Source organism: Equus caballus, chromosome 7, assembly GCF_041296265.1.
Source record: "Equus caballus isolate H_3958 breed thoroughbred chromosome 7, TB-T2T, whole genome shotgun sequence".
In the NCBI taxonomy this organism is placed as follows: domain Eukaryota; kingdom Metazoa; phylum Chordata; class Mammalia; order Perissodactyla; family Equidae; genus Equus; species Equus caballus.
The window spans coordinates 77808851-77832858 of NC_091690.1; the positions used below are offsets into that span (position 1 = coordinate 77808851).

Genomic DNA, 24008 nt, shown 5'->3' on the forward strand with positions numbered 1-24008 from the left:
TTTGGTGCTATTTGAAGCTGAGAACAGAACCATGATTTTGCTTATCAGCCCAGATTACTTTCCTTACACCTTGAACCCTCTGCTGATGCTAGGCTGGGTTAACAGGTAGCTTGTAAAACTGAGATCTTTCTACCCCCTCAAGTAAAATCAGGTAATAGGCAAAGAGTATGTGTCACCTTGTGTTTGTAGCACTTCCTGCTCAGCTGGCTTCCTGCAGGGCGGGGACAGGAAGTCAAAGCTGTGAGGGATCTGGAGAGGACTTAGAGGACAAGAAACAGAAAGAGGCCGAGAAGGAACAGATGAAAAAAAAAGGAAGAAAGCCAAAACTGAGGAGTCAGACAGCCATAAAAAAAGACAAAATTGTCCCATTTGCAACAAAGTGGACGGAATTTGCGGGTATTATGTTAAGTGAGATGAGCCAGACAGAGAAAGACAAACACTGTATGATTTCACTTATATATGGAAGATAAACAAATACATGGACAAAGAGAACAGATTAGTGGTTACCAGAGAGGAAGGGGGTTGAGGGGTGGGCATAGGGGTAAAGGGGCACATACGGTGACTGACAAATAATAATGTACAACTGAAATTTCACAATGTTATAAATTATTATGACCTCAATAAAAAAAAGTCAAGAGGAAAAAAAAAAAACCCCGAGGATTCAGAGAAGCAGAGATGAGAGTAATGAAGACAGATTAACCAAACATGTCCAATTCTGCTGGCAGAGCCAGAAGAGAAAGACTGAAGAGTGTCCATTAGACATGTTAATGTGAAGGTCATAGCTGCCTTAACTGTTTTGTAGATTGGTGGAGTCAAGACAAGACTGAAGTGTTTTGAAGGACCAGTAGGTGAGGAAGAATTACCAAATCAGACTTGTTTTGCCCTCCACATAGTATGCCCATCACCAAAACAACAAGTTTGCAGCAGAGAAAGGTTTATTCACAAGGCAGCCAAGCAAGCAAACGGGAGAACAAATCTCAAATCAACCTCCCCAAAAATAGAGATTTGGTATATTTATGGGATAGAGGAGCAGGGTGGTCCCAAGCATGGGAATACATGATTGGAGGTAAGGAGAAGCAAGGTAACTGATGATCTGTGCAAGCAGAGCCAAGTTTCATGGCTCTTCATAGGACACGTGTTCACAAAATGGTGGTGTCAGCATGATCTGAGAGTGGAGTTTTCAGTTCCCTGACGTCGAAAGGGTCATCTATCTGTCATCTGTACAGGCCCAGTTAATGAGCTAGTGGTCTTAACCAGCCTGAACTGGACAAGGAGTCGACTCTCAGTTCCTGAAAATCCTAAGTACCCGTTACCAAGGAGACCCAAGCATCAGAGACGTTATCTATAGGATGAGCTTTAGTAATGCATTATCTAAGTACTTTGGCAAACAGACAACTAATCGAATGTAGGTAAAATAAATTAGCCCCCAGTTTCAGAAGTAGACACAGCAGGTGTAGAGAGCTCTTTTGAGATGCTCCTTATTTTAGAGAGCAGAGAAATAGGGACAGTTGGAGGAGATGAGGTTAGGTCCAGAGAGGGGATTGTGTTTGTTTTGTCTTGGTTTGCTTTATCTTAATTTTTAAAGATGGAGTGTCAATTGGATTTTCAAGTTGAGTAGGAGAGAGAGAGGATGGCTGGGACTCTTATTGTCCTCCAATAGCCATGCTCCTTTACTCTATGGGAGTTGAATCTATGAAGTTTAGCTGGGTAAATGGCCTCCTGGAACAAAAATGGCATTTCTACATTTCCCTTGCAGTTCATTAAAATAATGTGACCAACTTCTGGCCATGGAAATAAAGGCAAAAATGTGTGCAACTTCCAGGAAGTGTCCTTAGAGGGAAGGGGCCTGTCCTTCTCCTGCCCATTCAGAATGTAGATGTTATGGCTGGAGCATGAACCATGAGGTGGAAGCCACATTTTGAGGGTGGTGGGCAAAATCAAAGGAGACTGGTGATCCTAGCATTCATTGTCTTACAAGTCCTGGGTGGGCTATGTCTATGTGAGGGAGGAGTAAGTGTTGACCTTGTTTAAAGCTGCTGTTATTTTCAGTTTTCACTCACAACAGAACTTAATACTAAGTAAGAGAGGGAGAATAACTAATATAGTTAGATGCCTGAGAAGAATGAGGGAGATAAGATAGACAGCAGTATAAAAGTATTGGTGCTTGGCGGAAGGAGGGACACTTCCTCTATTCAGAACGACTTCAACACTTGCCAGCTGTGTGATCTTAGGCAAGTTCCTTAATCTCTCTGCACCTGAGTTTCATCATCTGTAAAATTGTGCACGACTAGATGCACACAGTATGGTGCTATACAAGTATTTGCCGTGACTGTTAGGATGTAACAGAAAGGAAATGGGAGGATGGCCACAGATGCAAGTAGGCTTTTAATTTGTTATGTACAAAAACAAGGGTGTTTCTATCTAGTGACTCCTAAATTATCTGTGAAATATATGGCAAAATCCTTAATGAGACTGGGCAGTGTGGGAGCAGAGGAATCAGAGATATGAGAAGATTTGCAAAGTTACAGGTCAGCTATTATAGAAAAAGATAGGGCAGGCTGATTAGAGAAAAGCAGGAAAACTGCCAAGCAGCACTGAGGGCCCAGGCTAAGCTGGGGATTATGAATTTCTCCTCATATCAATTTTCCCACCTATAGAATTTTCCACAACAATTTCAGCCACTAGGATTCAGCAGGAGAAAAGAGGTATGGTTTGGATCATCTGAGCCAGATGAAAAAGACAGAGGGGAGAGGAGCAAGGTTGCTGAGAACATCTGTGGAGAATCATTGTAACGTTAGATTATAGAATATGATACAGAAAGGACGTGAAGCCAGGACGGGCCAGATAACGAGGGAGAAAAAGGAACAGACTAAAGATCTTGATGAGAGCAGAGAGCTATTGCAATAGACACCTTGCAAAAGACGCTAGGGGTGTGTCCACACACACCACCCATTTGTACAGGCGCACAGACGTTTCCACACAATTACACATATTGTTATCCAGTTAAATTCCTATTTTCTGGCTGAATAGTACCTCCAAGTCTTAGCTTTTATAGATAATAAAGACAGTAATGCATGCAAGTGTCCAGAGGTGGTGGGACTGGATTCCACCCTTGCTCAGTCCCACCCCAGTGCAGGGCTGTGGTTCCCTTCTACATTCCACTCCACCCCGGGTGACCTGACCTCTGCTTCAGTGGATCCCCCTGAGTCACTGAAAGTGGGGGTCCACACAAGGCAGTGTGGTTGGGATGCAGCAGTTTCTCAGGACGCAGACTGGTGAGCTTCATCATAAGTAGCATGTAGGCAGCAGTGGATAGAGAGCCTCGTCTCAATATGACTGGGAGATCATCGGGAAACACTGGCGATGGGATGTTCATGGGACTGTTGACAGGAGTCTGCAGGAAATGGCTTCTTTGTAGCTTCCTGATCCGGCTGATGGAGGTGGGGCAGGCTGCTCGGGCATCTTGATGCTGACCTGGCATGACCATCAGTCTCAGTCTGATCTTCTCAAGGCAGACCCCCAGCCCACCTCTTCACCATCATCTCTTTGCTGTCAGAAGACATGGAAGTCCTTATCTGGTTTCTCCAGGGCAAGAACCTAGGATTTGAATTACCTGCCTATCCCTCTTTTGTTCCCTATCATTGTAATGACATAACACTCTATCCTCATCCCCTTCCCTTTTTATTTACAAAAATTTGTTTGAAAATAAACATACACCCAGATACACACACACACACATCATTCTAAACATTAGTCCTTTGCTTCTATTTGCATTCCTACCACTAGAACAATCCTAATTTTCCTTGAGATAATATGGCTATTTCCCACTGTCTTGAGCAGGGATCAGCAAACTTCTCCTGTAAAGGGCCAAAGAGCAAATATTTTAGGTTCAAGGGTCATAGGGTCTCTGTTGCAACTGCTCAGCTTTGCCGTTCTGGTGTAAATCAGCTATAGACAATATAAATAAGTGAAGGTGGTTGTGTTCCAATAAAACTTGCTTAATGGACATTGAAGTTTGAATTTCCTGTAGTTTTCATATATCACAATATATTATTCTTCTTTTGGTTTTCTTTAACGATTTAGAAATGTAAAAACCATTCTTAGCTTATAGATTGTCCCTCCAAAATGGCAACAGGCCAGATTTCGCCCATGGCCAATAGTTTGGCCATCCCAGTCTAGAGGAAGAACATGGGGGAAAATGAAAAAACAAACACACACACACACAAAAGTATTCCAAGGTATCTCATGATTATTTATAGTGGGATACTAACTGCTTTTAAGTTTTAAAGTAGGAGGAGTTGCTCACTACTGCATTCTCCAAGTTTTCACGGAGAGGAAGGACTTCCACTCCATTCTCCAAGAGAGAACTCTATTGGGAGAATACTTCTAGTCTCTTCCTCTTCTCATGGAACTCGTGACTCAGTTGGTGAAATGAGGCGAAGCGGCTGCCAAAGCACAGCCCAGGTTCCTGGCTCTTGCTCTCCTGTGGGACTTGCAGGCCCACATGGAGCACACTCTTCCTGCACTCCTGTTCCTGAGTCAGACCCAGATCCTTCTTCTAGAGCAGCAGAGTATGCACATCCCAGGCAGTGCACAAGCCAATTCACTGAGGTGCAAGAATAAAATATTAGACTATCAGAACAGGTATTTATTTTTATTTTTATTCATCCTCTTAAATTTACATTTTAGTAAATTTTTAGAGAAAAGTAATATGACAGCAAGTTTATATGCAATTTGTAAATGAACAAACATTTGAGGATGAATGCTCAGAAATTATTTATTGACAGGGATTTGCAAGTAAAAAGTTTGGATGTTATTATTCTAGAGACAATCCTGAAGGTGTATTACTCTCTCCCAGTGGATACGCTGTGTGTCAGGCTGCGATCCTCTACGCCTCTAAATGGTATGGAACTGTTCTAGAGCCCAAATTTTCCCCATAGATCCATCTCAAAGTTTAAGTCTGGCTGAAGGGTGGCTAAGGGAGAAGATTCATAAGAAGTCTCACTTTGGCCTCAGGCCCAAGTAGCCTGCTCCAGTACGATACCAGGCTCAAGAAGATGGGGTACCTCTATCCTCATCTGCCTCTGGGCATTTACCTCCACTCAGAACCCAGAGAGGAGCCCTGCAATTAACCAGCTCACTGGAAATATCTGGAAGTTAGCTCTTTGCAAGTTGATATGAAAAGATACTTTGCTAAGTGAAAAAAAAAAAAGTACTTTTTTGTTTGTGTATTTTGTATTGTTGCCTATAAATACACATGCAATAGATTTATTGAACCGACTGAACTCAGTGGTGTACAAACTTGTCTCAGCTTTCTTTCCAACCACAGCCTTCACACATGCTATACTGCATGCCCTTTTTACAACACCTCTGCCGTGACGTCTCTAGCAGATCTCACAGATTGCTTGTCACTTTCAGATGGAAAAACAGTCTCATGTTGGTAATTAAAACTAAACTCAGTTCTGTGTATTAAAATGACTCAGTCCTGCGTAAATCAAAATACAAAATATTTCTCATTCAAAATTTCCCCTACCAGCCTTGCACTTCCAGCTCAGGCCAGTTCTGTGACTTGGAAACTTGTAACAATGAAAGGAAGCATGGACAGCTCATTCATTTTCCACCGGCCTCCTTCACCTCCTGCAACTGGCTCCTCCAGAGTGCCCACTGGGTGTTTGAGTATGAATTTATATGTGTAGCACTAGCCTGTTGTAACTGAGCTCTTGATACCTCTGTATAGAGGTGTCTGAATTTGGCTCACTCCTGGGGACGTTTGTGGACTTCAGAGGCCCAGTAGGGATATCAACCCTGTACAGTTTCCTAACCTGGGGGGATAGGAGAGGAAGTGGGCAGGAAGGGGGATGCTCCTGAGACCCCACCTCCTCTGAAGTACATCCTATAGTCTCTTATGGCCACTACCAAGTACTCCTTTGGACAAGGTTTCTTTATGTTCAACTCTTTTCCATAGCATCCACTTGACTTTGCTGCATCAAGCTATGAGCATGCAGACTACCCCACAGCTGCTTTTTCTCCTTGCTCTAACAGCACAGGCTGCTCCTGCCAGCCTCCCCACTTGAAAACTATATAGGTGGAAAGAAGGCAACAGACTCCATGCCATATATCAAACTCTTCCAAGAATTCTCTCACCACACTTTGCTCTGGTAGCTGCACTAGGATTGCATAGGGTATAAGTTTCTGCAACTCCCCCAAGCCTTTCTCCCCGAGAAAGATACCAGATTCCCAATCACTCTGAGTGGTTTCCTTGGCACCTCGCCTCCCCCAACACACATATACAAACATACACATACTTAGAAAACCATAGCATCTGCTCCCTATACTTTAACTTTCCTAGAATTTTAGACTTCTTTTATATATACTGAAGGTGGATGTTGGGGTAAAGGTCAAAGGATCTGTTGACCCAATTTTTAAATAATCCTTTGGGTATGTGTACTGTCTAAGCTTAGATCTTTTGTCAAAATATTGAGACATCAGAAGTTCCATTCGACATTCTGTTACACATACTCATACACTTATTATGGTAGAAACATTCTAAAAACACACAAAGAAGTCATGGTTCTCTCCAGAGAAAGTTTCACGGGTTCAGATTACAAAGGAAGCATTCTGTATTTAAAGTCTACCCTCCAAAGTGCTTGAAAAAAAATTTTAACATGTGCGTATATTACTTTTTCAGTTTTAGGAAAACGAGCCTTTAAAACAATTGAAAGCTTTCTTTTTCACTCTCCCGTCTCCAAGATGGTCTCTGAAACACGTTTGGGGTGTGGTCCCTACACCGGTGTAATAAAAACCGTAGGTGGCATTACTCACATAAAGCGAAGCAATGGTTTTGTTAAAGCAACTTCCAAGACAAGTTGATTTCAAGCAAGGGCTAAAGTTTAATTTCAAACTTCCCCTCAAGGGAGTGAGGCTTCCGAGAAAGACAAGTGAAAAAATTTCTCTGGGGCGCAAAAGGTATGTAGATAAAATTATTAGATTAGATGCAAGAAAAATATGTCTGGTTAAAGGTCGTTAGGCTCATTACCGTAAGACTAATGGTCAACGGGGAGGGTTAAAGTCTGACTTTGCAGAAGGTGCTGTCAACCAGATTGAACAACAAAATTCTTTTCCAATTACTCTGTCAGGGTTGTTGGACATTATTATCAGTGCAGTAGCGTGTGATCGCACCTCTTCTCAGGTTTGAGGTCATTTTTCTCTGTTTCTAACAGCCAGATTCCCTGGAGGTTTTTTCCCGGTTTTGCTGAGATACAATTGACATACATCACTGTGTAAGTTTAAGGTGTACAGGATAACAACTTAACTTACATATATTGTGAAGTGATTACCACAATAAGTTTTGTTAACATACATCATCTCATATAGATACAAAAACAAAAGAGAAAAAAATGGTTTTTTCTTTGTGATGAGAACTCTTAGGATCTCTACTCTCTTAACAACTTCGAAATAGACCATATAGCAACGTTAACTATAGTCATCATATTGTACATTACAACGTCAGTACTTGTTTATCTTGTAATTGGAAGTTTGTACCTTTTGACCTGGATTCCCAATCTTGCTTGTCAATAACGTTGGCTGTTTCTCCTTAAATTCTTTCCTGTTCCCCTCATCTCTATACTGTCAACATTCTCCTCCAGACCCCTACTCCTCAGCCCTACTCCTTTCTCTCTGAACAAGTAAACAAACCAGGAGCCTTTACTAGGCCCCGGGCACCATGCCAGGGAGTGGGGATAAAATGCTGACAGTAAAGGTCTCACTTGTCACTCATGATCTTTTGAGGCAGACATGGGGTAATTGTCTCATCTTGGGTACCCGATGGATGTGCTGTAAACGGAGCATGGGGAGGCCTCTCTGTGTGTGGGTGTGTGTGTGTGTGTGTGTGTTTGTCTGTTGGAGTGGCCAAGCTAAAACTTGAAGGACAAGAAGTCAGGTAGGTGAGGGAGAAGGCAGCACAGACCAAGGTCTGTGTGACCTCAATTCTTATCTGACAAAGATCCCAGGGACTTTGAAATCCTTCCACCTTCTGTCTTCTGCAACCCCTACATGAATCTGAAGAACACCACCTTCAGTCTCAGAGGAAGCCATATCCCTCTTCTTGACCCAGTCCAACGCTTACACATGGGCTCCATCTGCCCATCTCCCCAACCAAACCAGAAACCCTGGTGTCTTTAATTCAAGTATTCACTTTTCTTATTTGTTTACTTATGGATCTGAGGTGGCTACTTGGAAGGCATCAAGAGTCCTCTCCCCACAGCATCCAGTTGGTTCTGTTAAGGCTGCTTTCCTAATATCTCTTCTATCTACTCCCCTTGCTGAACGCCCCTCTTCAATCCCACTTTTCAGAATTCATTATCTCTAACTTCACCTATTACCACTCTTTTTCTTTTGTTTGTGACGAAGATCGGCCCTGAGCTAATATCTACTGCCAATCTTCCTCTTTTTGCTTGAGGAAGATTATTGCTGAGCTAACATATGTGCCAATCTTCCTCTATTTCATGTGGGATGCTGCTACAGTGTGGCTGGATGAGTGTGCTAGGTCTATGCCCAGGATCCAAACGTGTGAACCCCGGGCCACCAAAGCGGAGTACGCGAATTTAACCACTATGCCACTGGGCCAGCCCCACCTATTACCATTCTTTTTTTTTTTTTTTTAAAGATTTTATTTTTTCCTTTTTCTCCCCAAAGCCCCCCGGTACATAGTTGTGTATTCTTCGTTGTGGGTTCCTCTAGTTGTGGCATGTGGGACGCTGCCTCAGCGTGGTCTGACGAGCAGTGCCATGTCCGCGCCCAGGATTCGAACCGACGAAACACTGGGCCACCTGCAGCGGAGCGCGCGAACTTAACCACTCGGCCACGGGGCCAGCCCCCACCTATTACCATTCTTTACCAGCTGACCTTCCTGGTCCTTCTTCACTGAAGCTCCAAAGCTTACCAGGACAAACTCCAATAAAATCCTTTAAAGACTCAGTTGTCCAGACTGTAACTAAACCCTTTAAGATCTGGTCCCTGCCTACCTCCCTCACATCTCCTCTCACAACTACCCTTCACCTAAACTTTTGAAAATTTCGCCTTGTTGCATAGCGTTTCATGCCTTTAGCCCTTTGCCTATTCTCTCACTTCTAATTTATTCAAGCAACCATTCTTATTGAGACATTGCCAGACATTGTTGTGTGTACTGGGGATACTATGGAGAGCAAAATCAGACATGTTTCTTGCCCTCATGAAGCTTACAGTCTGCTGGAGAATGTAGACATGAATCAAATAAGACATAAATAAATATAAAATTATGTTGTAATCAGAACTATGATGGAAGATGAAGAAGAAGAAGAAAGAAGAAGGAGAGGAGGAGAGGGAAGGGAGGGGAGATGGAGGAGGAGAAATCGGAAGAGGAAGAGAAGAGAAAAGAAAAAAAAAAAATTAGATCGATCAGGGAAAGCATCCCCGAGGAAATCACAATTGAGCTGAAGAATGAGTAGAGGTTAATTAAGTGAAAGGAGAGGGAGGATCTTTTTAGGTAGAAAGAACAGCATGTGCAAAGGCCCTGAGAAAGCTGGGAGCATGTTGTGCAGTCTCTGAACAAAGGTTAGTGCACCTCAATCATTGCAGAAGAAGGAGAAACGTCTTCCTAATCTTGTCCTCCAGGCAAATACTAACTCATTTTTCAAGACTGTCTCCTCTGGAAAATTTTGTCTCATCCCCACCAACGCTTACTCACCAATCAGCAGGACCACCACTTGTTCCTTTGATCCCTACAGTACCAAGTAAGCACGTCATCAAAAGACCTTTATTCTGGGTCTGTGCTTTCATGTCTGTTTCTTCCCAGGGATCCATGAGCTGTCTGAGGGAAGTGCTGGTGTCCTAGTCATCTCTGTGTTTCATGGTCCCTGGCACAACACTTGGCACACAGTAGACTTCTAAAAGTGTTTCTCACCTGAATGAATGGCTGCCTGGCTTGCTGGATGAATGAATGAGTAAAATTAATAATAAATGTGTCCATCCCTTTGAGGATTAAGACCACACTCTTTAGGTGCCAGCCCCATGGCCGAGTGGTTAAGTTCGTGTGCTCCACTTCAGTGGCCCAGGGTTTCACTGGTTCAGATCCTCGGCGCGGACATGGCACCGCTCATCAGGCCGTGCTAAGGTGGCGTCCCACATAGCGCAACCAGAGGCACTCACAACTAGAATACACAACTATGTACCAGGGGGCCTTGGGGAGAAGAAAAAGAAAAAAAAAACCCAAAGAAGATTGGCAAGAGATGTTAGCTCAGGTGCCAATCTTTTAAAAGAAAAAAAAAAAAAAAGACTAAACTCTTTAGCAAAATCCTAATGTGGCCTGTGCCTGTCTCTCCAGCGTCAACTCCCAGCACCCTCCAACTCCTGCCTCCATCTCTGGCTCCAGTCCTACTATCCTCTCTCAGTTCAGGAACCTGCCCAGCCCCTCCGTGCCAGAGGACTGAGCAGTTCCTCTGCTCGGGCAGGGGAGAGATTAGTCTTACTACATGTCGGGGCACTCTTTCAGGCCTCAGTGTAGATAAATCACTTCCTCAGGAACCTGCACTCAGGCCCTCAGATCCAGGTGATGCTCCTCTCTGCTCCCACAACTTCCCACACATCCCCAGTGGAAGCTCCTATTGGACTTAGTCAGTCCAATAAAAACTGCTCAGTTACTATCGTAACAATACAGTCATGTGCTGCACAACAATGTTTTGGTCAATAATGGACCGCATGTATGAAGGTGGTTCCATAAGATTAGTACCATACAGCCCAGCCTAATGAGGCATTTCTCAGAACATATCCCTGTCATTAAGTAGTATATGACTGCATAGAGAAATGTCTAAATTATACTTTTCTTAGTCGCAGAATTTCTCCCTCTTCCTTAAGAAGACAATTGTTTGTACTGACAGAATCGTTTGATGAGGAGTTTAGGATGGGGAGAGTGAGGGCCTCAAAGGCTGCACGAATAACAATGGATGATTATAGGGCTTTTATGGGGAGGCTGAACTCAGTGAGGGTTTTGTTCTGACAAACCATTGTGAGTGTGTGTGTGGGTGTGTTCTGAATGAATGAATGTCTGACTGCCTGGCAATAAAAGGAGCTAAGTCACTGTCTGTTAAATAAATGCTCCTACATCTTCCACAGTGGGGAAAAACAGGATTTTTCAGTTTCCCACATTCTTTCCTTTGGTCTTCACCTCACTGCAGCCAGAGTTCCTCTTCTCTGACAATAGACTCATGAATGGAGCACAGGAAGCCCGGAGAGCTGGGAGCTGGATCTCATTAAGTTAATGACAGTCAATGCAGAGCGAAGAGGTAAGCTTAGAGAGGTGGCATCAGGTACTAAAGACTTCCTCTGCACTATATATGCTCTAAGTACTCTTTTTCTCATTGAGTCTTCACAACAAGCTTGTACTGTTATTTTCTCCATGTCACACAGGAAGAAATTGAAGCTCAGAAAGTAACGTGCTTTGTCCAGGGTCACACAACTAGTGAGTGGCAGAGCCAGGATTCTAACCCGGGGGCCTGACTGTGAAGCCCACCCCTTAGTCACTGCCCCTACCATTGAGGCTTCTGTGTACAGTGCTGGAATTGCCCATCAGAAGATACCACTTCTTCAGGGTCTGTGCCCTTAAATTCATAGATTCCCAGCTCTTTGTTACTCCCTAAAAATCCACAAGAGGGGGACCTTTCACCAACAGTTCTAGGCTGCTGACTGGAATTATGGATTTAATTTTCAGTTTCATAGGCAGCTCTAGTGTTGGCTGGTTACCGGTATAGAATTTGAACAGGTTTCCTGACACAATAGAGCATAAGTATCCCCAGTGGGTACCTGTCCTAATTAGCCCAAATTAACTCAGAAGTTCTGGGTCCCAACCAGGCAGCTCGTATGACCCCTCTGCCATTCATTCTCCAAGCCTGGCACCCAATTTGCTATGGTGACCAGGGCTGTGTGAGCTTTAGACCTTTAAACACTGGGCTCTCCTCCTTTTCCCCAAATTCTACCCATTGTCCAGTAGCCGGGAAGGCTCCAAAAGAGGTTTCAAAGGTTCTAAAACCCAGAGAAAATAAAGAATTAAGTTGTCCTCACGATGGTCACTATCAGCCCTGCAGAGCCCTGATCATAATGACCCTTAAGCCACAGGATTTTCAGTTATACCTATGCCCATTCCTAAGACAGACACTGGGAATAAGAGTGTGGCGGACACTGTGGTGTGTTGCCAAGATTCCCCTTCAGGAATGAAGGATTTGTTCCCCTAGATGCTAGGGGTGCTGCTGGAACGCGACCCTCAACAATGAGACCCTACACGAGCCTCCAACCAGGAAAGCCGCCTTGCCCAAGGCCATACCCCTTTTTGGGGGCAGCTCTCATCCTATGACTGATCTGTTTAGGAGAAATAAAAGGCCCAGGCACCTTTCCTCAGCTTGGAACAGTTCTGGAGGGTCGTCTCAGCTTCAGAACTCACTGAAGGGTCAGCTGTGGCCTCTGTAGAGACTGTATCGAAATTTATCCTCTCCCTCTGCCTGTTATGAAACCAGGGTCAGTTTGCCTGTGGCATAACCTGCCAATCACCCAGACAAGTTTGCAACAGAGAAAGGGTTTATTCACAAGGCAGCCAAGCAAGGAGATGGGAGTGCAAATCTCAAATCTGCCTCCCTAAAAAATGGAGATTAGGGATATTTATGGGTAAAGGGGTGGAGTGGCCTGAAGGGTGGGAATACATGATTGGAGGTAAGGAGAAGTGAGGTAACTTGATCTGCACAAGTGTAGCCAAGCTTCACGGTTCTTCACAGGACACACGTTTACAAAATGATGGTATTAGCATGATCTGAGGGTGGAGTTTTCAGTTCCCTGACGTCAAAAGGGTCATCTATCCATCATCCCTGCAGGCCCAGTTGATGAGTCAGTGGTTTTAACCAGCCTGAACTGGACAAAGAGTCAACTGTTAGTTCCTAGAAATCTTAAGCGCCTGTTACCATGGTGACCCAAGCGTCAGAGATGTTCTCTACAGGGTGGGCTTTAGTAATAATTACCTAACTAATTTGCAAACAGACAAGTGAGTATAGTTACAGCAAATTGGCCCTGGTTTCATGCCCAATCCTGCTTTCTGCCTTTCCTCTATAGTTGGTGATCCTGAGAGCTCTCCCTGATTAATCTCCTGCAAGTTCATCTCCTTCTTAGGATATGCTCTTAGGTAACCCAGTCTGCAACAGTTGGTGTCAGGAGTGCTCTGAGAAGGCAGATGCTGGGATGGGAGTTTGGAGCCGGATCTTTCACCACCCAGCTGGCAACGAGGACCCTGTCACCGGTTAGATGGAGCGTGGAGAGACCCTGGTGAACGGGAATGGTATACTGGTGGAAAGAAACGCATTGGCTGGTTCAGTGCATCAGGCTTTTAAGAATCATGAGGGAAATAGTAACTATAACTATAGGGGAATTGAGTGATGATAGCTAACCTTGACACATACTCTGGAAAAGTAACAAAAAGTTTAAAATAATCAGCACTTAAAATCATTGAAAAAGTGATGGCCTGCACCAAGTGAAGCAGAAATGCCATGACTGACAAAAAAGATTAAAAGGCTCAGAAAGCGGGTACTGGGAATGGATGCACTATGTAAGGCTAGAAAAACAAACAACTGTGTTCTGTGGGATGGCCTGGAGGATACACACTTACCAAAGCAATAAGCCATGTGTGGTGAGAGGGACATCAGCATCACTAAGGAGCTCCGTGATGGCTCTCCTATACAGGCCAAGGCTGATGGTAGGAAATGTCACTACTGAGCTGGGCTCACTGATAGCAAGGGAAATGATAGGACTTTCCCCCCAAAATAGAGGCTAGGTGGCAGCATATAACCATCAGAAGCCCACTAGTGTAGGCCCAATAATGTGGACTCCCACTTACCAAGGCTGACATAGCTTTTGCCACTGTCAAACGTCTAATGTGCTAGCAGCAAAAACAAAAGATGAATCCCCAATATGGCACCAGACTATGAGGAGACCAACCAGCCTCTTGGTGGCAAGTTGACTACATTGGACTCCTTCCACTCCAGAGGGTGAAGTCATTCATTTTGGCAGGAATAAATACACATCTCAGGTATGGATTTGCCTTTCCTGCCCACTGGGCCTCAACTATCACCACCACCCAAAGGCTTACAGTGTTTAAACAATAGACATGGGACCCTATCACATCTGACCAAGGACCCACTCTTCAGCAAAGGAGGCATAAAGTGGGTACATCACTATGGGACCCACCAGTCATACTACATATCACATCACCCAGAAATTGCCAGCCTGACACAGTGATTGAACAGGCTGGTGAAGATACAGCTGAAGCATAACCTTGGAAGTGATACCTGGAGAGGACAGGGTGCCATCTTCCAGAATGCAGTGTCCACTATAAAACAACAACCCAGTAGGTAGAACACATGAGTCCAAAAACAAGGGGGTAAGCACAAATGGCTTGCTTACCATCACTCCCGTGATCCACTTGGGGAATTTGTGCTTCCTTCCCCTACAACCCTAGGCTCTGCAGGTTTAAAGATCTTGGTTCCCAGGGGAAAATGTGCCCAAGAGGGGAAAGAGTATGGCTGCTGCCGAAGAACTTTGGGTCCCTTGTGTGAAGGGACCACCAGCCAAGAAGAGACATCACCATCTTGGCCATAGAGTGGATCCTGATTACAAGGACAAGAGGAGAGAGGGCAGCTGTTACACAAAGAAGACACAGCAGTGTAGTCTGGCATCCAAGTGGTCCACCTGGGAGCCTCTTGGTACTCCTCCACTCTATTTTGATGGCAAAAATGACAAGTGCAGCAGACATGACTTGAGGAGGGCATGGATACCAGGGGCTCAGACACCTCAGGGGCAACAGTCTAGGTCACACTGTCAGATAAGCCACTAAAATCAGTAGAGGTGCTAGCGAGGGATAAGAGAAATCTAGGATGTGTAGGAGAAAAGGGAATGATGGGTATTAGTTTCTGTTCCGAGATCAGTCACAATGAGATGTAATTCTTTCCACCATCTTTCCTTTTGTAAATTTCCGCAATGAAGGGAGACTCACCAGCATGCTGGAGGACCTGTTCCCAGAAGATATATGAAGAAGTGGATCCAAGGGGCAAAAGAGGTGGACGGTGGTGGGTGCCCTGAGGAGCTGCCTGGATATCCCTTCAGGAATGAAGGACTTATTCCTCTGGCTGCTAGGAGTGCTCCCAACAGGAAGCCCTCAGCTATCAGCCCCTGCAGGGATTTTCCCAAATGAAGCAATCCCCTTACCCCTCTTCAGAACAACTCTGAAAGGTCATCCAAGCTTCATGACTCCCACAGGGTCCACCAAGACAGCATCACAGCTTAACTCATCCCTCTTCCCAATCCTGCTACCCGCCCTTTCCTTCCATAGATGTAGATTCCAAGAGCATTTCCTAATAAATCTACTGCATGTTAATCTCTGTCTCAAAATCTGATTGCGGGAGAACAATGTCATCCATGTCACGGAAAGAGGGGCTTCTGATCACCTATGCAGAAGGAGAAGGATGTGTGATATGCAGCAAGTGATGGTTCTACCAAAAGCAGCAATATATATGAAAACATCGAAATAGAGGACTGGGCAAATGAGAAAGGAGGGAATGATCAAGAAAGATGTATTAAGGAGATGGGATATGAGCTAAAGATAAGATCTTATGGGATAAAGTCTTGGATAACAGAATTTTGGCCCTGAGGGTCATCAGTGTCCTCCTACACAAGGAAAGACTGAGACTCAGAGCAGTAACGGTTAAGGAGAAATGAGGTTCCTTGAAATCTCATTTCTTTTTTTTCTTTTTAAATTGGCACCTGAGTTAACATCTGTTGCCAATCACTTGTTTTCTGCTTTTTGTTTTTCTTCTTCTCCCCAAAGACCTCCAGTACCTAGATGTATATTCTAGTTGTAGGTGCTTCTGGTTCTACTATGTGGGATGCTGCATCAGCGTGGCCTGACAAGCGGCACTAGTTCCGTGCCCAGGATCCGAGCCAGCGAAACCCTGGGCCACGGAAGCTGAGAGCACAAACTTAACCACTCGGCCACAGGGCCAGCCCCAAAATCCCATTTCTTAATAACCGTCTAAAGATGTCCACTCTGCTGGAACAAGTCCTTTGACTTTCCCCTCTATTCTCCCCATTCTCTTGTTAATTAATCTAATGTTTTTATTAGCATCCGTAAGACCCATGAAGGGAAGCTAAGACAAAAAATTTGATATGCCTTCCTGGATCACTGCTTGATTTTGCAGTAGTAAAGTTACGTGGGGGGCCCATGCAAAAGGAGCCCATTTAACCACAGCTTTAACCATGACCTGGGTAATGAGCATATTCAGTGAGTGAATATCTGGGTCATCATAAAGCCAGTCCCACATTGCTTGCATACGAAGCAGAACAATTGCTTCAGCTGAGGTGTTCCACTTGGCATTTATAGGAGTTTCCATATAGTCCCCCTTCTCAGTGTAAACAGATCTTATAGTGGCTTTTATTCAATCCAGCAGGCTAGCCATTTCCTCAGGAATAACCTGCTGTGTGTCTGGATTATTTATAACCATTTGTGATTGTTCCATGGTGAGCTGTGGGTCCTGTATCAACCCAAACATGCTCTTCCATTCTGTAGCATTTAAAACCAAAGATATTGCCTCTAAATTAGTCACTTTCACAATCCATTTTAATAAAAATTCTTCCGGAAGTTGATGATACTTATCTACTGATGAATAAATGAAAAGCAATAGGATATATAAGAGTATATGAGGAAGCTATTAGGTTTAAAACTAATTCAGCCAGATCTTGTTTTTCCAGAAAAGGCTCGACATGGCATGTTGAGCATGCATTATACATCTGCTTTAAACATTTGCAATGTCCCAAAGCTGAGAATGATGCCATTAAATATGGAGACGTTGCCTCCCTCATATCAGAATTTCAAGGATAAGTATTTCTTCCCAGAAACCAAGGATTAATTACTGACCTGCTTTAACTCATCTCGTGACCACTGACCGCCAATCTGCCGTGCTCATCTTGTGACTACTGACCTGCTGTGCTAGCAAAGCATCTCGTGATTGCAGTAAAAGAGATATTCCTGTCATACGTGATGTAAGTTCCTTGTTCCATGACAGTATAAAACCATGCTGTACACTCCATTTCTTTGGAGTGCTTCCTTCCTTGAGGAAGGAAGCCCCCAGGCTATAGTCCTCAGACCTGGCTCATATAATAAACTCACTCCAATTTTGATTTATAGATCAGTTATGGGTTATTTGTGTTGACACTACAAAATAAAACTCCTTCACATTATACCCCCTGATTTCAGTAGTTTCTTGGTTCTGTTCTCTCCCCATATGGACTACCTTCATGGTGACCAGAGTCAGAGGTACTCTGTGTTGTCTCCACATAATTTTTCCCTTTGGGGGTGGATTTGAGACTAGCCACCAAAGCTCAGACTGACCAAAACCTGAGCTTGGTCCAGCATCAAGGTCTGACCCAGCACTCTCTCCTGCTTTCATTTTAGCTATGATAGGTAACAATAACGAAGAGATCATATATTTTGCTTTTTTCGTATTAGTTTCCATTTCCTTAAGCATCCAGTGAACCAAATCCCCAGGACTTGGATTCATATCTAATCTCCATTGGTAAACTTTACATTTAGTAACTGACTACAGCACAACTGCTGTTCCATACCATAGTGACTATGTGGCCACCCAGGAATCAAAGGTTCCTTGTCCTCTGCCCTTTCATTCTTTCTCTTCCCAAACCACCTGTTTCCATGAGCTAGGGTCAGTCTAGCAAATCCTACTTCTGGTCCCAATGCTGAGGTGCTTTTTCTGATACCAAGCAATTCTCCAATTCTCTGACACCAACTGGTTGTACAACAATTCAACTAAATTCTGACACTATCTACCTGGAGTCACCAGCAGATCCCACAAATTAAAGGGCCCAGTTCCACAAGACTGTCCCCACTTCAGATGCCAGTCACAAGTCCCAGGTTGCCATCTGTACTTCTGACCAACCAGCTATAAATTCTAGGGTTTCTTGACCCTCTCTGCAGGTTTGATCATTTGCTGAAACAACTCACAGAACTCAGGAAAACCTTATTTACATTAACTGATTTATTACAAAGGGTACAGCTCAAGGATAACCAAATGGAAGAGATGCATAGGGCAAGGCATGGAAGAGGGGATGTCTTGGAGCTTCCACGCCCTCTCCAGGTGTGCCACCCTCCCAGCACTCAGATAGAGTAATTGTGGTATAATAAGAAATATGTTTGGTCTTTGTCTCCAGTTCCTAGCACAGACCTCCTAAAACCCTTTGAATTTCCCAAGTCATAGGACTGTCTTTTGTTATTTATACCAGCCCCTTTCAATCACAGAATGCCCACAGAACTGAGGAAAAGAGTCACTTGAAAGAAATTCTCAAAGAAAAGAACCGGCAGGATGTGGTAGCCCTTAGAGAAGCACTCTACGAGTTAAACAGCTCAGGTTTTGGGGGATTTTTTTGTTTGTTTTTGAGGAAGATTAGCCCCGAGCTAACATCCGTGCCCATCTTCCTCTACTTTATACGTGGGACGCCTGCCACAGAATGGCTTGCCAAGCGGTGCCTTGTCCGCTCCGGGAGCCGAACAGGCGAAACCCGGGGCAGTCTAGTGGAACAGGCGAACTCAACCGCTGCGCCACCCGGCTGGTCTCAACAGCTCAGGTTTTAATCGCTGTTCTACCACTTAACTTCCCTGCATTTGTTTCCCACCTGTAGACTGGAAGTAAAAAGAGTAGTATACTTACTTCTGAAGGTTGTTAGAATCGAAGATTAGTCATTAAAAAGTATGTGGATCAGCGCCAAGAGCATGTGCAGAGCTCAATAAATGTTAGCTTTTACTATCATGGATGCACGGAGGGGGACCCCAAATTTCTAGTCCATGTTCCTGGTCCTCTTGTCTATATGCCCATTACTCCTTCTTAGTCATTTCATCATCTCTGAGCCTGTTTCCTCATCCATAAAATGAAGGTACGGGTGTCCCCACACAAGCCCACGGTCCCCTAGAGTGACTCAAATATTCTCAGTCAGGGTGACTCAAGGGTGCTGGTGCCAGTGGCAGAGCGTGGGAGATGGAGGGGAGGCGCCCTCTCAGCAGAAAACACACTCACACGCCCAGTGTGAGACTCCCTGCCCGGCCGTGCTCTCCCGCAGCCTCCCTTCCCGAGTTAAATGCCAGAAGGGCCTGGCCGTTAGCTGTCCCAGGAATTCAAAGGCAGGTTTGGAGAAAGGAGGCGGCTCACTCCAAAAGCCTCGGATGGGCCTTTCACCAGCCTCACTTGATGGGCTGTCAGCAGGAGCGTGCGGCCTCCCGCGCCTGTGACCGCAAGGAGCTTCCCGCGGCCCCGGGGCCCCACGGTCCCAGCTTCTGGGGACGGGCCGGGGCGGAATCGGGGCGGGGCCGCGGCGGGATCGGGGGCGGTCCTGAGCGCGCCCAGCCCACTCCACCTCCCCCGGGTGGACCCGGCTCCCCGCCCGGGCGGTGGACAGTTGCTGGGAAACAGAGGAAGAGGAAGGGGCGGAGCTGCTTGTGGTGGCCGCGAAGCAGTCAGCCGACTGCGGCGCGGGTAGTCAGCTGTCCCCGGCGCCGCCCGGAGCCCGAGGGCCAGCCAAGGCCTCGGCCGGCGGGGGTAGGACGGGCGAACCAGCCCTGTCTAGGAAGCCGGGCAATGCCCTGCCACGGAGTGTCTCCCGGCCAGGGCCACCCCAGGTCTGGCCGGGAGCACAGACCGGACAGGTCCCGGGGGGGCCCCAGCCTGGGGCTCCTGTGGGTGAGCCTGGTGCTGGCGCTGGCCCTGCCCGACTCCCTGGTGCTCTGGGCCCCAGCCGGGGCCCACCCTCTTCCCACTCAAGGCCATCTCGCCAGGTTCAGTCGCCTAGTGCCCCAGCTCCGGGACGCCTTTGCGGGGTGGAACCTCACCTGTCCGGTCTGCAAAGGTCTGTTCACCGCCATCGACTTCGGGTTGAAGGTGAGCGCTAAAGGGGCTGCGGTGAAGCGCTCGGGATGGGGGCTGGGGCCAGTGCAGGCGCTCTGGGGTCCTCAAGAGCATCCCTGATGGAGAGGCTGGCATCTACAAGCCTATACCGAATTTGCTCTCCTTTAGGGACCTCGTGGCTACATGCCACCCACTACCTCCATTGTGACCTTGTAAAGTAAAGAAAGTGCAAGTAATATGCTGGACACTGCCAGCCATTTAATACAGGTTAAATCAAGCCTGCTAGGTGGTTTGATTACAGTTGTTATCTCCATTTTTACAAATAATAGAGACCCCAGAGATGAAGTCAATTGCCCAAGGGCACACAGCAGGTGAGGGGCAGGGCTGGTACTTCCCTTCTGATATGCCTGACTGAGTTTCCTCTGCTTCACACTTAATCATCTCCAGCATAATCATGCCTGGTACTCGTTACTCAGAAGGGACTTGAATTAAGAAATATCCAGGGGTGTGAGATTGGATGGGGCTGCCCTGACCCTAATGGGGTTACGGCAAGAGCTAGTTGGTAGGTGAGCTTTGCAGGGCTCCAAGGGAAACAGCTCTGCCCTCCTGTGTTCCCAAACCCTGGACAGTATGTCGTTCTGCCCAGCCCAAATTTCACGGCACTCTGCAGAAGTATCTGAGAAAGCCAGCTGGGCAGGCAAAGGCCTGAAATGCCACTGGCCACTGAGCTGAAGGAGAACTGGCGTGGTGCTGCCTGAGTCACAGAGCAATGTCTGTCTGTGGGAGGCACAGGTGCACTGAGGTCTCTTCTCCACGGTGCCACTGAGTGTAGCCCAGCCCCATTTGGATATGGAGGCTAAACGGGTAGTAACCAGAGGTTGGCCTGGTCCCTGTGCTCTGTCTCTGACCTCTCACCACTGGTTCTTCCCACCACAGAGGGAGGCCAGTGTGGCCTGGGTGGGCTCTATGGCCATCAAGCTGTGCAAGATGCTGAAGATAGCACCGCCCACTGTGTGCCAGTCAGCTGTCCAGCTCTTTGAGGACGACATGGTGGAGGTGTGGACACGCTCAGTGCTGAGCCCTTCTGAGGCCTGCGGTCTGCTCCTGGGCTCCACCTGTGGGCACTGGGACATCTTCTCATCTTGGAATATCTCTTTGCCGGACGTGCCGAAGCCGTCCCCCAAGCCACCCAACCCCCCAGCCCCAGGCGCCCCGGTTAGCCGCATCCTCTTCCTCACTGACCTGCACTGGGATCATGACTACCTGGAGGGCACAGACCCTGATTGTGAGAACCCTCTGTGTTGCCGCCAGGATTCTGGCCTGCCACCCGCCTCCCGCCCGGGTGCTGGATACTGGGGCGAGTACAGCAAGTGTGACTTGCCTCTGCGGACCCTGGATAGCCTGCTGAGGGGGCTGGACCCTGCTGGCCCCTTCGATATGGTGTACTGGACGGGAGACATCCCCGCCCACAACGTCTGGCACCAGTCTCGTCAGGACCAACTGCGGGCCTTGACCACCATCACAGCCCTTGTGAAGAAGTACTTGGGGCCAGTGCCTGTATACCCTGCTGTAGGCAACCATGAGAGCACACCTGTCAATGGCTTCCCTCCCCCCTTCATAGAGGGCAACTATTCTTCCCGCTGGCTCTATGAGGCGATGGCCAAGGCATGGGAACCCTGGCTGCCTGCTGAAGCCCTTCACACACTCAGGTACTTGAGGTCCATGGAAACCCAGGAAGGGAAAAGAAAGGTGGATGAGAGTGAAGGAAGCAGGGGCCCCGGGCATTATCTGTGACTGCCCTAGCATGAGTCCTCCGCTCTCCTCACTGGCCCTCCCTAATCTGACCCTACCTTCCACTTCCACCCTTATCTCCAGCCACCCTCCGTCACAGGCCTGACAGCATACTCTCTCCATGCAAGTCTGTGTCTTTGCTACATTGGCCTTCTCCTCCTCTTTAACATCCCAACTTACCCAGGCCCAGGCCATCTTCCCTCTAAATGGCCTTTGCTTCCTATTCTCACTGACTTTTCTCTCTCCCCTGAACTCCTGGAGCCCTTAGCCCTGTGACCACTCTCCTCAGTCACATGGGCCCCATATTCAGTACTGTTTGGTCTTCAGCTAGAATGTGAGCTCCTTGAAGCTAGGGATGATGTCCTGTATGCCTCTCCCCTCCCCCCAGATGCCTAGCATGGAACAGGGCATGCAGGACCAGGATCATGAACGAGTGTTGACCCCTCATGTTCACTTTGTTTCAGAATTGGGGGGTTCTATGCCCTTTCCCCACGCCCTGGCCTCCGCCTCATCTCTCTCAATATGAATTTTTGTTCCCGTGAGAACTTCTGGCTCTTGATCAACTCCACAGATCCAGCTGGACAGCTCCAGTGGCTGGTGGGGGAGCTTCAGGCCGCTGAGGATCGAGGAGACAAAGTGAGGGAGAGTGGTGGGAACACGGTGGAGTAGGTGCTGATGGGGGTTTGTGGGGAAAAGCAGGCCCTCATAAGCAGACTCTTGTTTGGAGCTGGAGCCCCTGTGAGCAGACAAGCTTGGTTTTCTGGTGCCAGCCAGTGCAGGAGAGATGAATACCCACTATCCTGGCCAGGACTGCCTGGACCCCTCCTGCCCTGATAACCTCAGCTCTCTCTGCAGGTGCATATAATCGGACACATCCCCCCAGGGCACTGCCTGAAGAGCTGGAGCTGGAATTATTACCGAATTGTCACCAGGTAGGAGGAAGGTCGGGGTGGAGGGATGAAGAGTCTAAAGGTTGGAAATTCCCTTGAGCATCTCACCATCCCTGCTGTCCCATTCGAGTGGAGAGTGTACTTACTTGAACAGTATGGAGAAAGAAAGCATCTTCTCTCTCCAGATCTCCTTGCTCCCTACAACCTTCCGAATGTAATTAGTATCTTCTGGCCAGGTATGAGAACACCTTGGCTGGTCAGTTCTTTGGCCACACCCACGTGGATGAATTCGAGGTCTTCTATGATGAGGAAACTCTGAGCCGGCCGCTATCTGTAGCCTTCCTGGCACCCAGTGCCACCACCTACATCGGCCTTAATCCTGGTGAGTGAGGTGGAAGGGAGTTGTTGGGATAGAGGAAATTGGTGAGAGAGGAAGCGGGAGCCAGGGGCAGGTGGGACATATGGCCCCTCCCCAGGGTTGCTCCTTCCCCCTCCAGTCAGCCCTCCCTCCTTGCAGGTTACCGCGTCTACCAAATAGATGGCAACTACTCTGGGAGCTCTCACGTGGTCCTGGACCATGAGACCTACATCCTGAACCTAACGCAGGCGAATGAGGTGGGAGCCACGCCACGCTGGCAGCTCCTCTATAGAGCCCGAGAAACCTATGGACTGCCCAACGCGCTGCCTGCCGCCTGGCACGACCTGGTGTACCGCATGCGGGGCGACACGCGGCTATTCCAGACTTTCTGGTTTCTCTACCATAAGGGCCACCCACCCTCGGAGCCCTGCGGCACCCCCTGCCGCCTCGCTACTCTGTGCGCCCAGCTCTCCGCCCGCTCAGACAGCCCTGCTCTGTGTCGCCACCTAATGCCCGATGCAGGCCTCCCTGATGTCCACAGGTTGTGGCTACAGCCACTGTTCTGCTAGCACTCCCAGGGCCCAGAATTGGGAAAGTGTGTGTCTTAGGAAAGGAGCAAAACCCCCAGAGGGCTGCTGTGTTGAGAACATCTGATGGAAGAGCCTATCCACGGGCCCAGGCACGGCCCGGAAACAGGACCCTCTCCTTTCCTGGAGCTGGTTTAGCAAGATGTGGGAGGGGTTGGCTGCTCTGGCTGTGCCCAGCATCCAGACTGCCCTGGGGCTGGTGTCCTTTGATGGCCATGGAGCAGAGGTCTCAGCTGGCACTGCTCTGGCAAACCAGAGGGGAGTGGTCACCCTTGGCCTGTGCTGGCCAGCCAGGAAACCTGTACTGCTGCTGCTGCCTGCCTGCCAGGCTATTAAAATAAAGATAAGAGACTTGGACTCCAGACGCTTCTGTGACTGTCCCAATTTCTTCTTTTGAGGCAGGCAGGGCAAG

The 24008-nt window shown here is 47.3% G+C and overlaps 1 protein-coding gene across 1 annotated transcript; it reads left to right on the forward strand.

Annotated features, from left to right (window-relative positions):
- Positions 1-18516: 18516 nt before the first annotated feature.
- On the forward strand, positions 18517-23958 carry SMPD1 (sphingomyelin phosphodiesterase 1). Its single transcript, XM_001918061.6, has 6 exons — positions 18517-20003; positions 20907-21679; positions 22226-22397; positions 22617-22693; positions 22888-23033; positions 23169-23958. Exons 1-6 carry the CDS (start codon positions 19107-19109, stop codon positions 23576-23578), a joined length of 2475 nt encoding a protein of 824 aa, XP_001918096.6. The 5' UTR covers positions 18517-19106; the 3' UTR covers positions 23579-23958.
- The last annotated feature ends 50 nt before the right edge of the window (positions 23959-24008 follow it).